Here is a 12,748-nt window from a genome sequence, read left to right as displayed (position 1 = left end):
GAAAAAATTCGCAGTTTTTCTGAGTTTTTTAAAAAATTAGCAATAAAATTTTGAACGGCGAAATTTTAACTGCATAAAAAAATTCTCCTGTATGCTTTAGTTTTTTGTATAAAAGAGCTTTGAGTGGGTATTCAATGTTAAAAATCAGAAAATGTAACACCTCATTTACACCGAAATTTATTTTTTAATCATCATCACAAATTCATTCTTGCAAAATCTATTAAACTTGGTTAACTGAGAAAATTACTGGTGTTTTTTTTTTTACCTTTCGCCCTTGTGAACCGTGTTCTTCAAAGCACACATTTAACGCAATATAAACATATGTTGCTTTTGGAAGGGCTTGTCGCAGTCTGGTTGCTACGTGAGGGAAAAGTGTTTAGAACAAGTTGCTTAGTTTTGGCCGAATTCGAAACTTGAACCCTAGAAAAGACTGGTTAGTTATAAAAAACCCAGCTGACAAACAAGGGCCGTCACTTTACAGAGTCATTTTATTACTTAAAAAATCTTGTTTTATGCTCAACAACACAACTCAGGATTTTAGAAGGAGAGCAAAATCTGTTTTTAAATGATTTTTTTCACAAAACAGATAACAAAATACATCAAAAATTTCTAGCTACGGCGCATGTCTCATGAAGATGCAACTTCCTCTATAAAGTTTGCGAGTGTGGCGTCTTTTAGAGATAATCCAGAAACATCATGAGTGCTCAGCGTTATTTGCACTTTGTTATAAACGTTAAACCATTCCGGATGGTGATCCATTTTTTCTGCCATTAAACCAACTCGCGTCATAAAACCGAACGCCCTATTAAAATCTTTAAAAAGAAACTCCTTGTATATTGCGTCTCTACCTTCAACCAAAGACCATCCTTTGATCTTCAGTGGTTCGATTAATTCTGTTCTTTGCTCATCAGATAATTTAGCTCTTTTTGTTGGTGGTGAGGAAGACATATTTGCCAGGAGCACGCGGGTTGTAATCCAGACAGGCAGCAGAACTTTACCTTTCCAAGGAAAGAGTGCTGCCATTATTATTGATGTATTGGTCGTACTCTTTAAATAAATAATAATAAATAGTGGGTTACTTGTATTTCTAGGTGAGAAAAGCCAGCACAATGTCACTTTAAATATTTAAGCCAATCAGGGTATTTGTTATGAAAATGCAGCCAATGATCTTTGATATTTTCCTCGGTTGTGTAACTTTCGCGCCAAAATTCAGCAAAATGAAATAACACCAAAACAAGCTGAGGTGTAGTGTGTACAAAAGTAATCAAACTTCAATATTTTTTTTCCTAGAATAAACAGATATTATGGCTGGAACTGGATTTGATCAATCAGAAGTATATTTTACCGATCCATTCGGATCAGAAGATACAGGAGCTGACCCTAATGCCAATGTAGCTGAAGTTAAAAAACAATTTAGAGATTTTATTAGGGAATTTCATGAAACTAATTTTGTCTTTCCTTACAGGTATCTATTTCTATATTATTTTCGTTTTTATTAATTAATCTCGTGGTTTTTAAAAAATATATATTTATCGTAGAGATCAGTTGAAGAGAAATTATAATCTTGGACAGTATTGTCTTGATGTCAGCTTGGATGATTTAAGAAGTTATGATGAGCACCTTGCTGAAAAAATTCTCAAAAGTCCAACAGAATATGTTCCTGTTGTAAGTATAATACTGGCTAGACTTCCCCTTTATTTTCTTCACCAAAGAAAACAGCTGGCTTTGCGTGGCATAGTACAAGGACTTCGATCAGTCAGGGATATGATGGTACATAATTGAGGAACCCCTTAATTAAGGAATCCAAAAACAATAAAGGAAACATGGTATTGTGTTGAAACTTGGTACACATGTTTGTCTTTGAAACATCATTGGGATAAAGAGAAAATAAAAGATGTCATTCCGTCAGCGATGACGTCATCACATAGAATAAAAAGGTTGAATATATGACAAATTACTGCTACACAAAAATTTTTTTAAATGAACTGCTGACAGATGTGTCACCATGACAACAGGTGTGACGTCAGATCAAAAAATTTTAGGCATTCGTGGAGCTCATTGAATTTTGTGAAAAGTCAAAAAACTTTAGCCCATAATATGGCCTACTTCAAAGGTTATCGCAAAAAAAGTAAGAGGGGGGAGCTTTATACTGCCCCCTATAGTTATTTGGTTCTGACTTATCTTGCCATGTGATAAATAGATAGATAGATGATGTGCATATTTTATATGGCTAGCCTCACTAATATTGAGGGATATACCCTGTCTATTATTTCCAAGAGGAGCCATGGCTTAGATGGGGAGTCCTAGAGTATTTAATGCTCCTTTTTGAGCTACGCAGACCCAATTAGGGCCTGCGCTCTACCAGACAACTCCTGGCAACATCCAACGGCCCACACATGGAGCCATCTCCCCAACTTCCCTACATGGCTTAGGTTAACCCGGGGGTATGGTAACATTCACTCGCTCATGTTGAATTGCCGTCAAGAGGAATCGAACCCCAGACTTCCGCACAGAGTACGAGAGCTATAACCACTAATCTGCTGCGCCACAACACGTGTTTTTTGTTAAAAATGTATTTCATAACGCTCAGAATATTTACATGCTAAGACCAAAAGTATTTTTGTAAAACAAAAATAGCAATTTGACTAAAAAGAGAACAAAGCGCAAATATTTTTAGTTTAGCTTTTTTTCTCTTTAAAAGTTCCTTAGTAAACATAGTATATCATGCCGTACAGAATTTACTCATCTTTAAAAAAAATTTTCAAAAAAGAAAAATTATCTAGTAATAAGGATATTTAAAGTCTGTGTCAAGGGGTTAAGGACATAAAATAGTAATAAGAATGTGCATCACTAACGTACTGTTTAGCAGTAAAAGGAATTCGATCCATGATCCCCAGCACTACAGGCAAATCCACTACACAACATGTGGAAATGTGTTAGCAACGCAAATGATATACATTGTTACCTGATCATCATTACTATCCTAAATAAAGTTTTGTAAACCTCAAATTTACCTATGTTGTATTAGCAGCCCTTAAAAATAGCGTTGGCATTCAGCACTGCCGATGGAAAATACAAAGAAGCCGTAGTTGCGTTGGCAAAAAATTGGCAACATAATTTTGTTGTTAAATTTTTAAATAACAATGTTGATTTTGTTTGAGCCACTCCCACTCATTGCAACTACAAAATAATTACATTCAATTTTTAGTAAGTTTAGCCATTATCACTAACTAAAATTACTCAGGCTACTAAAATACTGTGGTACCATTGGATTTGTAATAATAATCCAAAAAATTGTATATTGTATTAAAAAGAAGTCCAGAAGTTCTTTATCCCACATGACACAGCAGGCAATAAGTCAGCCCTGTAATGATGCCCTAACCTTATAAGTTCATCTCAAAACATAATTGCCTTAGGAGATCAAGGCATCAAATTATGAGAGGTCTAGCACTAATAAAAAGTGAATGACGAAAGCTATTGCCAGCTAAAAAAATTTCACTACAAAAAAAAATTTCCGATGCAAATCAGTTGAAATGTAAGGGCTGATTAGTATTCTTGTACAAGGGGAGGGGCTTACTCTTTGTTTTATATGACAATAAGTACATGTTGAATGTTCCATGTATTATATTATGTTTCCGCAGTAGATGCTATTGTTTTCAGTATACAAGTGAACCTATGTATAAACCTATAAAAGAGTAAGTTTAATAAGCTAATGGAAAACAAGTAATTAATAAAAAAACATTTCAAAAGTTGCCTTAATTTTTGAACAGATACAAAAGATAGCATTTTGTTTTGCAAAATTCAAAATGCAAACCGCTAATTTAAACCCTGATCACAGTAAAATGTATCAATGTTTTCAGTTCCAGCATAAAGTGTTATTGTATGAATCCTCGGATGTTATTTTTTTACTAGTTTGAAGAAGCTGCACGTGAAATGGCTGATGAAGTAACAAAACCAAGACCAATTGGTGAGGAGGATGTGGAAGATATTCAAGTAACATTTAGATCAGAAGCAAATTCTATGGGATTAAGAGATCTAAAGGTATCTACTAAATGCTTCTGTTATTTTGTATCTTGAATATTATGTCTGTTGAACTATTGCCGTTTCTAATCTGGTTTTTACTTTTGACATAGTCTGAGCATGTCTCGAAGCTGGTAAAGATTCCTGGTATTATTGTTAGTGCGTCTGCAATACGAGTGAAAGCAACTCGAATAACAATTCAGTGCAGAGGATGCAAAAATACAATTCCAAATATTGGTTTAAAACCTGGCTTGGAAGGTTATGCAATGCCTCGTTCTTGCCCATCTGATCAGACATCCAAACCAGCACCTTGTCCTCTAGATCCATTCTTCATTTTGCCTGACAAATGCCGATGTGTAGATTATCAGGTTTGTTGGATGTCCATTTTAGTTACTATGAAGAATTGTATGTTTCAAAAGTTTTATATGAGTTAATCCTAATGAAAAGGAGGATATTTAAGTTTCCGCATAAAATTCAGAGATTCTAGTCAACTGATCACTCTATGTAAAGTCACATTAGGCAACCTGATAAAATTAGAACTAAAAAGTATGTTCACAATTTAATTTTCCGAGGAAACCACTTTTGCAAAAGGAAACTACAGGCCTTTTCAGGAGATTTTGAGTGGGTGTGTGACACGCCCAAAATGCATTTGCGTGTGCTTTAGGCGTGCTATTCTGGTCAATTTCTCATAGAATATAAGATTTTAAGAGTGCTATCGACAGCACGCCTGAATCATTTCAGGTGTGTGTGGGCGTGTGCGCGTGCTATCGCACGCCTCTCATGAAAAGGCCTGAAACTAACATTTACTGTGAAAATTCTCATTGTTTAATAGTCAATTAGTGTAAAATTTATGCACCAAAATTCTTGATTAATAATTGTGCAGGCTCTTAGCCACTAAAAAATGAAAGTAGTGTGGGTTGATAATGAATTTTTAGGTCATTTTTTTATAGGAGAATAAAAAATGATTTTCTCTTTATTTTCACAAATTCCTTGTTTTTGTTTTATCCCCCTTTTTAAAAAATGCTATTTTTTATCTTAAACTTTTTGTCTAATAAACAAGTTGACTCCCAGAGCTTCTGTAGTTTTGCAAAAGAGATTTAAAATTTAATAGGTGATAAATGAAAAACACCACACTTCGACAAATCGTTTTTTGATACTTTCCCACTTTTGAAGCGATGAATATCAGAAGTTGTCCTTTTAAATTTTATTATTCATTAAGACGTGACTAACTATACCTTAGAAATCTTACAAAAATTGATTTCAAAATTGATTTTGACTGAAAGTAAAAATTAAACAAAAACAAAAGCAAATTTATAGATTGACTAGTGAAATACTGCTTTCACAAATTTTGAATTTTCCTGAATCTGTAAAATTTACATCAAGAAAAAAATCATTGGAAAATTACACCATCAATATTCAGGACATTCTAACTGATATTTCTGCTATAGGTTTTGAAACTTCAAGAATCACCAGATGCTGTACCCAATGGAGAGATGCCGCGTCATTTGCAACTATATTGCGACAGGTAGCATTATCATAATACAGTATAAATTGTGATGTCTATCTATACTGAAAAATATCACCTAAAGTCAAAAGTATAGACCAAGCTTGCGAGTTGGATATACTGTTCTTGTTTTTATCCAATCAACCTGTTTTTTACGAGAAATCTGCTATTTCCCATATAAACCGGGTAAAAATAGCTATCCTGTAATAGCTAATAATTGAATTATTGATCAATTTTATATAGATATTTGACAGAACAAGTTGTACCTGGGAATAGAGTGACTATAACTGGAATATTCTCCATAAAGAAAACTGGACCAACAAAAAAAAGAGTTAGTTCTAATTTATTAATACTTGTACTCCGTGACACATGCAGCATAGTTGGTGCCCAATCTCAGTTGCACTTAGAAATGTGACTTTAACATTTAAGATAAATTTTTCAATGTCAACTGCTCTTGAAAAAAGGAAAAAGAGAAGATTTTATGGCAACATTTTGTAAAGTGTACTCACTTAACTCAAAAACAATTTGTTGCTATGGCAGTTATAAAAAAGTCCTCTAACCGCAAGATTTTTCTTGTATTAACTTAATAAAGACACAGAAAAGTTAAAATAACCACCAGGGACAATCACTGTAGATGGGGAAGAAAAGTCCAGAACTTGTGTTTATTCAGACTGAACCTTGTAGCTTTTTCCATGACATGAAATCATTTTTCAATTAACTTCCCTTTTATTATCGTCCTTTATGTTACAGGCTCCAAAATGTAATTGCAGGAACTATTTTTTTGGATCATAGGGAAATGATGAGGCTGGTGTTGGCATTAGGAAACCATATATCCGTGTTGTTGGAATTCATATTGAAACAGCTGGGCCTGGTCGAAGTTCTGGAAGCATTAACTTCACAGCTGAAGATGAAGAAGACTTCAGAAAACTCGCTTCCCAAGCAGATGTTTTTGATGTTATATCCAGAAGTATTGCTCCTTCCATTTATGGCAGTGAAGATGTAAAGAAAGCTATTGCTTGTTTGTTGTTTGGCGGCTCTAGAAAAAGGTAAACACCCCATATAGCTATTTATAGATGTGTATGGTTTTTTAATATGCTATCGTGACATTTGTGTTTATTTGATAAAAATACCCAATAAAAACTTTTTAGATTACCTGATGGCCTCACTCGCCGTGGTGATATAAATGTTCTTTTACTTGGTGATCCTGGTACTGCGAAAAGTCAACTGTTAAAGTTTGTGGAGAAGGTTTCACCGATTGGTGTGTATACTTCTGGCAAAGGAAGTAGTGCTGCTGGTCTTACTGCATCTGTAACACGAGATCCTGTATCTAGAAATTTTATTATGGAGGGTGGGGCCATGGTTCTTGCTGACGGTGGTGTTGTATGTATAGATGAATTTGACAAGGTAAGTGTAAATAAGACTTTTGTTGTTCCATCTGTCTGAAACCTGCTGGTAAATATATGTTATTTGCTTTTTATTCCTCAGATGAGGCAAGACGATCGAGTTGCTATTCATGAAGCCATGGAACAACAGACTATTTCAATCGCAAAGGTATTTATTTTGATACCAGCTTGGTTAAGTCCATTGATAAAGCAACATTGCACATAATTTTTGGAGGTTTTATTGCATTGTTGATTTACAAGGTAGTAGGAAGAATTTTTTTATTCCATATATTAAACGCTCTTTTTGTGCTTCCTTATCCCAACCAGAAACCAGGTGTAAACCGAAAACATCGAAACATCAAACTCATTGTCCAACAAGTATTCTATGTATTTTACAGGCTGGCATTACAACAACTTTGAATTCAAGATGTTCAGTACTGGCAGCTGCAAATTCTGTATTTGGAAGATGGGATGATACAAAGGGAGAAGAAGTAAGCTAAACATAGTATTATTGCTGATGATAGCAGTCAAATGTCCAATCAACAAATGTGATATTTTAGCAAATATTGGAGTCGCCAACAACAAAAAACTTTAATACTCTTTGGGGAGAACTGGGGAAACTCCTGCTGTTTATTTATTTATTTAATTTATTGTTTTATTTATTGATATTTTTATCGTGGAGGTAGAAAATGCTTTTATTTTGTTATTAAGTTGTTTGCAACCATACGTACTTGATAATTATACTTAAAAATTATTACTTTCAACATTATAGCTTTACTTTCCTGATAATTTTGTATCAACTTTTATTAAACGTAATTTTTGTCTTCACATCAGCTCACTTCTATATACAGTCAGCGTACTAGCCATCATTTTTAATTTAAACAACTTGTCCTTTAGTTAGGAATCTTTGTTTGAGGAGTAACTGCAGCTATATAGATATATCTTTTTTTTGCTGAGTTGTGAAGTTTTAGTCTCAATCACAGACAAACTGCAGTAGACGAATTTAGTTTAGGTTACCTGGACTGTCTGTTTTGGGAAACATGCTTTGGAAAAATACTTTTTTTTACATGTTCAGTTGAGTGTCATTTACCGTTCTTGTACCTTTCATTGTCTGCTAGCAACTAATCTGATGATTTTTTATGTATAGTGTAAATACTATTTGTCATTTTGATTTTAGAATATCGACTTCATGCCAACAATTTTATCTCGTTTTGATACGATCTTCATTATTAAAGATGAGCACGATCAACAGAAAGATATGGTAAGAAAACGTTCTTTGGCGTGTTATTATGTTCTGGCCTAAAATTTTATCCTCAATTTTTTTGCAGTTGTTTTCTACATTCTTGGTAAATGTTATTTTGTAGTAAGCTACAAATTTTGAACATCTCATATATCATATATGTTCCATACAATGGTAATTTTGAGTATTACATAAACTCTGTTTCAGCGTCTTGCCAAGCATGTTATGCAAGTCCATTTAAATGCAGCACAAGCAAACGAAGGTGTTGAAGGAGATTTGAGTCTGATGTTTTTGAAGAAATACATCGACTATTGCAGAAGGTTAAATGCTTTTCTTTAACCTCTTTTTTTTTGTTTTGATTTGTTTGTTATTCACTTTTTTGATATCTTAAATAATCCTAGTTTTCAGCAAATAAAATGAGATTTTGATTTTTTCTCAGTAGAGGAAAGATTGTGATCAAACTTGTCAGTGCGAAAGACGTGTTTTGACGTGTGACCACTGCAACAACAACTAACGTAGACTGTTTTTACTAAACTAAAAAAATTGTCTATCTATACAGGAAGTGTGGACCAAGATTATCTGAAGGAGCTGCTGAGAAACTAAAAAATCAATATGTTTTGATGCGAAGTGGTGCGCGACACCAGGAACAAGAAACAAGCAAAAGAAGTTCTATACCTATCACTGTCAGGTAAGAAGAAATTGTGAGTACTACAGAAAACCAGTGTTGCAAATGAAGTTTATGAATGGTTGATTTTAAGTGAGAATTTTTTTAAGTGATTACTTGCCTAGTTCATTCGACACAATGTTATTTAGACAATTGGAAGCTATTGTTCGAATATCTGAATCGCTTGCTAAGATGAGATTACAGCCTTTTGCCACGGAGACTGACGTTGACGAGGCATTGCGTTTGTTTCAAGTATCGACTCTTGATGCTGCAATGTCCGGTGGCTTGTCCGGTGCAGAAGGATTTACACCGGAAGAAGAGCTTGCTGAAGTCAGGAGAGTGGAAGCTGCATTAAAAAAGCGATTTGCTATTGGTTCACAGGTGGGTTTTAGATAGTAAGAAATGACCAGCGTAAAAAATATCTTATATCGTGAATATGTTGCAGCATTTTCAATATGACAACAAAAAGTTTTGTCATCCTCCTTGTTGTTTTAGGTCTCTGAACAAAGAATTATTAGTGACTTCGTCAGACAGGTACGTCCAACATTGTTTGCTCAGATTTATGTTCAAAATTCAATCGGTCCTTTTTACTTTCTGTACTGGGGGCATCCATATAGTACGTACGCACTTACGGGGGAAAAGGCAGACTAAAAGCGTGCGCATTTAGGTGGTAGGGGGTCAAACTGGGTAGGGGGTCACTAAAAGCGTACAATTGGGAAGGGTGTCGCGGGAGGCGATTATAAGTACGCACTTTTGTACGTTTTGATGTTTCAAAGTCGTTTCTATTAATTTTGTTATGAATGGTTTTTGTTAGTGTTCGGGAAAAAATTGTAAATATGTGCGTGGGTACTCAAGGTCAGGGCGAAAAGCGTACAGGGGTTCACAGTGGGGTAGGGGTTAAAAATGAACAATGCGGTGCGTACGTACTTCATCGATGTCCTCCTTATTCCTTATTAATGTTGAATAATTCGAAAGTGGGCGTTTTTATACAAAAAAACATTGTCTCGTGTTCCTTGTATTTTTTATATAAAAAGGTCGATGTGAAAAACAAACGTAACTTTTAATGCGAAAAATTTATGACTACTTTAAACAAATGTGTTGTATTTTAACTTTTCTGTTTTGTGCAATTTTTTCTCCTGCCCCATCAGCGAAAACAAAAATTCTCTTAAAAGTTCTGATTATCCATCAACGGTTGCTCGTTTTATAAACTTTAGAGATTGGAGGTATGGATGTGTTTTTAAATAAACAATTTTTCTCTTTTCCGTGTAAATCTGCTCTTTTGTAATTACAATACACGCTTGCTTTATTTACGCTTTATAAGAATATTCTTAGAATATACTCATCTTGAAATTTTGCTTGCTTCCTATATGGAATATAACTTGTATTTCTTAAGTTTTACTTAGGTTGTCTGTCTGTCAGTTGAATTAGGCTGCTTAAACAGCAAGACCTTAGATGTGATTTTGACACCATTTTAATTCTCAAATCTTTCATTCTTAACTGTGCTAAGAATATATCAAGATGATTGTCGTAACAACATCTACCATGTTGCATTAACTGCTAGCTGTAAATTCATGTTTAGAAATATAGTGAGAAGGCGATTTCTACCGTCATACACATCATGTTGCGACGAGGAGAGATTGAACATAAATACCAGAGAAAAGTACTCTACCGCGTACGATAATACTGCGAGCATACGACCCAACACGACCGATATCGATGTTACACACTAACGTATTGTTTCAAGTATCACACACAGTGGACATAGAAATATATTTTGTTGAAAAACATGTGTTAACGAAAAAAAATGTGTAAAAACTTCAGAAAGTTGTATTGAAAACAATTCAAAAGAGTAATATAACTTTGCTGTCAATTTAGCAACAAAAAATAACATTGTACGATACGTTGGAAAGAAAAGAAAAAAATTATGATTGTAGTCAGTGTCAAACTGAGGAGGTAATTAATTTGTGTATATGTTTGGTAATTTCACTCCTTTCTGTATTTAAAGGTTTGTTATACACGATTTATTTTATAAGCAACTGAACTGGATTTGAAAAAATCTTAAGCAACTTCATTTCTGTATAAATATAGCACAAGCAACACAAAAAAAATATTTGTTGCGAAAATAGAAAAAGAAGCTTTCAAAACAAAAGAAATAAGAAAAGAACTACAAATAACTTCTTTGTTGCACAATTCAGTTTATTTTCAAGAACTTTTTTTACCATAAATAAGACTTTTTTTCTTTTTGTTATTACATAAATTACGAAAATTAGTTATACCAAATCAAGCAACCATCAGGCAACTTCACATCTAAAAATTAGACAACTTGAGATCTGACCAAAATCGTAAGTTGCTTTTAAAAAAAAATCGTGTACATATATTCTTAACTACGTGGTTGTCTTACATAAGGTATTCGTTACCAGCGTTGCAAAAATAGAAAAAAAAAACGAAAAACTATTTTTCTAAATCCGTTTTTTTTAGATTCTGTTTTTGTTGTTGTTGCTTTTCAGTAGAAATTGTGCATTTTCATTTAAATTTCATTTTTGTAGAACAAAATAGTCCTAAAAGAGGTCACATCCTGAAAATGTCTCAAAATTCACTTTTTAAAATTGAGTGGCTACTTTGTTCTAGATATTAACCCCTCTACACATCCCTTCTTCTCCCTTCTCCACAGTGTTTAAATCTGTAAGTGCTGACCTAGTTATTTTAATGTCACTCGATACAAAGTTGACGTGGCGGGATGTCCTGAGAGACAATATATCAGAATCATGATACAAAACCACAAGTGACGTTTTAAATTTTTACTGTGATGGTTGTGGGAAAGGTTCGCATTAAGAATTACTCAGTGTCGTTAAAATAGATTCTTTTTACCTGTAACGTATATTTCCTCTCTGAAAAAGGAAATAACTTTTATGGTTTATATATATTCTCAAATTACCATCATGAAACGAGGACAATAATGTCGGACGGATGAATTGCGGAGGAGGGAATCTCGTGGCTAAAGACAGAATTTTTTATGTGATACCTGATGTCAGAGAGAGCTAATGTCTTTGCATTAACCTGAAAATTGCTATAAAATTGGTAAAAAAGGCTTAAGAATGTAAAAGGAATTGGGTATGAAAAGAAAATTTAAAATTATGCCTAAAAAAATTTGTATAAAAAATTGGGACTAAAATTTGATTGGTAGTCTTGAGCAAATGCGAATAAATAAAAATAATCAAAGGTCACGTGAAAGGTTAAAGAAACCAATTACTTTCCGAGATTCTCTGAAGGTTTGGCAAAAATTAATAGCTGTTGTTGATACAACTGTCTCAAAGAAACGATAAAAATTGATTAGTCGAGGCGATATTGACAGAGGCACAAGTAACTATTTTGTAATTAAACAAGGAAGCATTTATGATTTTATTCCTTAACTCTTTAACATCTAAATGTATGTCGGTCAGAACTATATATTTAATCGTACGTGTGTTTAACACATCAATAACATTCTCATTACCGCTTTTTAAACACGATCCAATTCATAGATATAATCTTTTATCTCCTAATTAAATAAATTTTTTATTGATCTTAGAAGAATCTTAAAAAGCTGAAGTAGATTGGAAACGAAATTGCTTCAATAGATTATAATTTTGTTTTCTCATGTGGGTTAGGAGCTACTGTTGTGTACAAATTATGGAGAGCAAACAATTTTCCGGTCCTGGAAATAGCTTAAGTTCCTTTCCAAGCCAAACTCGTCCCCAGTGCCTTTTGTCTCTTTTTTTTACTCGCCGTTCAGTAAAAAAAGAGAGACAAAAGGCACTGGGGACGAGTTTGTTTCCAAGCCCCATTTAGTCCTCTAAGGTCAATTTCTAGCTGAATGCGTTGTGACACAAGAATAGGAAAATACCAAATTATTCATGCCGTGTTTTTTTTCCCAATGAACAGGATTACATCATTTTGAA

The 12,748-nt window shown here is 33.8% G+C and overlaps 2 protein-coding genes across 2 annotated transcripts; one reads left to right on the top strand and one right to left on the bottom strand.

The window, feature by feature from the left end:
• Positions 1-556: 556 nt before the first annotated feature.
• On the bottom strand, positions 557-1,044 carry LOC130656389 (pterin-4-alpha-carbinolamine dehydratase-like). Its single transcript, XM_057459237.1, has one exon. The coding sequence runs from the start codon at positions 1,021-1,023 to the stop codon at positions 628-630; it is 396 nt and encodes a 131-aa protein (XP_057315220.1). The 5' UTR covers positions 1,024-1,044; the 3' UTR covers positions 557-627.
• Positions 1,045-1,215: 171 nt separating this feature from the next.
• Positions 1,216-10,755, top strand: LOC130656382 (DNA replication licensing factor mcm5-like). The gene is made up of 16 exons (XM_057459226.1): positions 1,216-1,465; positions 1,539-1,665; positions 3,913-4,041; positions 4,134-4,388; positions 5,469-5,545; positions 5,768-5,855; positions 6,317-6,570; positions 6,673-6,928; positions 7,010-7,075; positions 7,305-7,397; positions 8,084-8,167; positions 8,354-8,466; positions 8,706-8,834; positions 8,960-9,191; positions 9,306-9,344; positions 10,390-10,755. The coding sequence occupies exons 1-16, from the start codon at positions 1,305-1,307 to the stop codon at positions 10,489-10,491; spliced, it is 2,205 nt and encodes a 734-aa protein (XP_057315209.1). The 5' UTR covers positions 1,216-1,304; the 3' UTR covers positions 10,492-10,755.
• Positions 10,756-12,748: the final 1,993 nt, after the last annotated feature.

Source organism: Hydractinia symbiolongicarpus, chromosome 9 (genome assembly GCF_029227915.1).
Source record: "Hydractinia symbiolongicarpus strain clone_291-10 chromosome 9, HSymV2.1, whole genome shotgun sequence".
NCBI classification, from domain to species: domain Eukaryota; kingdom Metazoa; phylum Cnidaria; class Hydrozoa; order Anthoathecata; family Hydractiniidae; genus Hydractinia; species Hydractinia symbiolongicarpus.
Note: the sequence above shows the minus strand (reverse complement) of the source record. Positions and strands in the feature narration are given on the sequence as shown.

Coding starts and splice junctions, on each gene's coding strand:
- LOC130656389 (XM_057459237.1), bottom strand. CDS start 1,023: ATGGCAGCACTCTTTCCTTGGAAAGGTAAAGTTCTGCTGCCTGTCTGG.
- LOC130656382 (XM_057459226.1), top strand. CDS start 1,305: ATGGCTGGAACTGGATTTGATCAATCAGAAGTATATTTTACCGATCCA. Junction 4,389..5,468: donor GCCGATGTGTAGATTATCAG/GTTTGTTGGATG, acceptor TTTCTGCTATAG/GTTTTGAAACTTCAAGAATC. Junction 9,345..10,389: donor TTAGTGACTTCGTCAGACAG/GTACGTCCAACA, acceptor ATTCATGTTTAG/AAATATAGTGAGAAGGCGAT.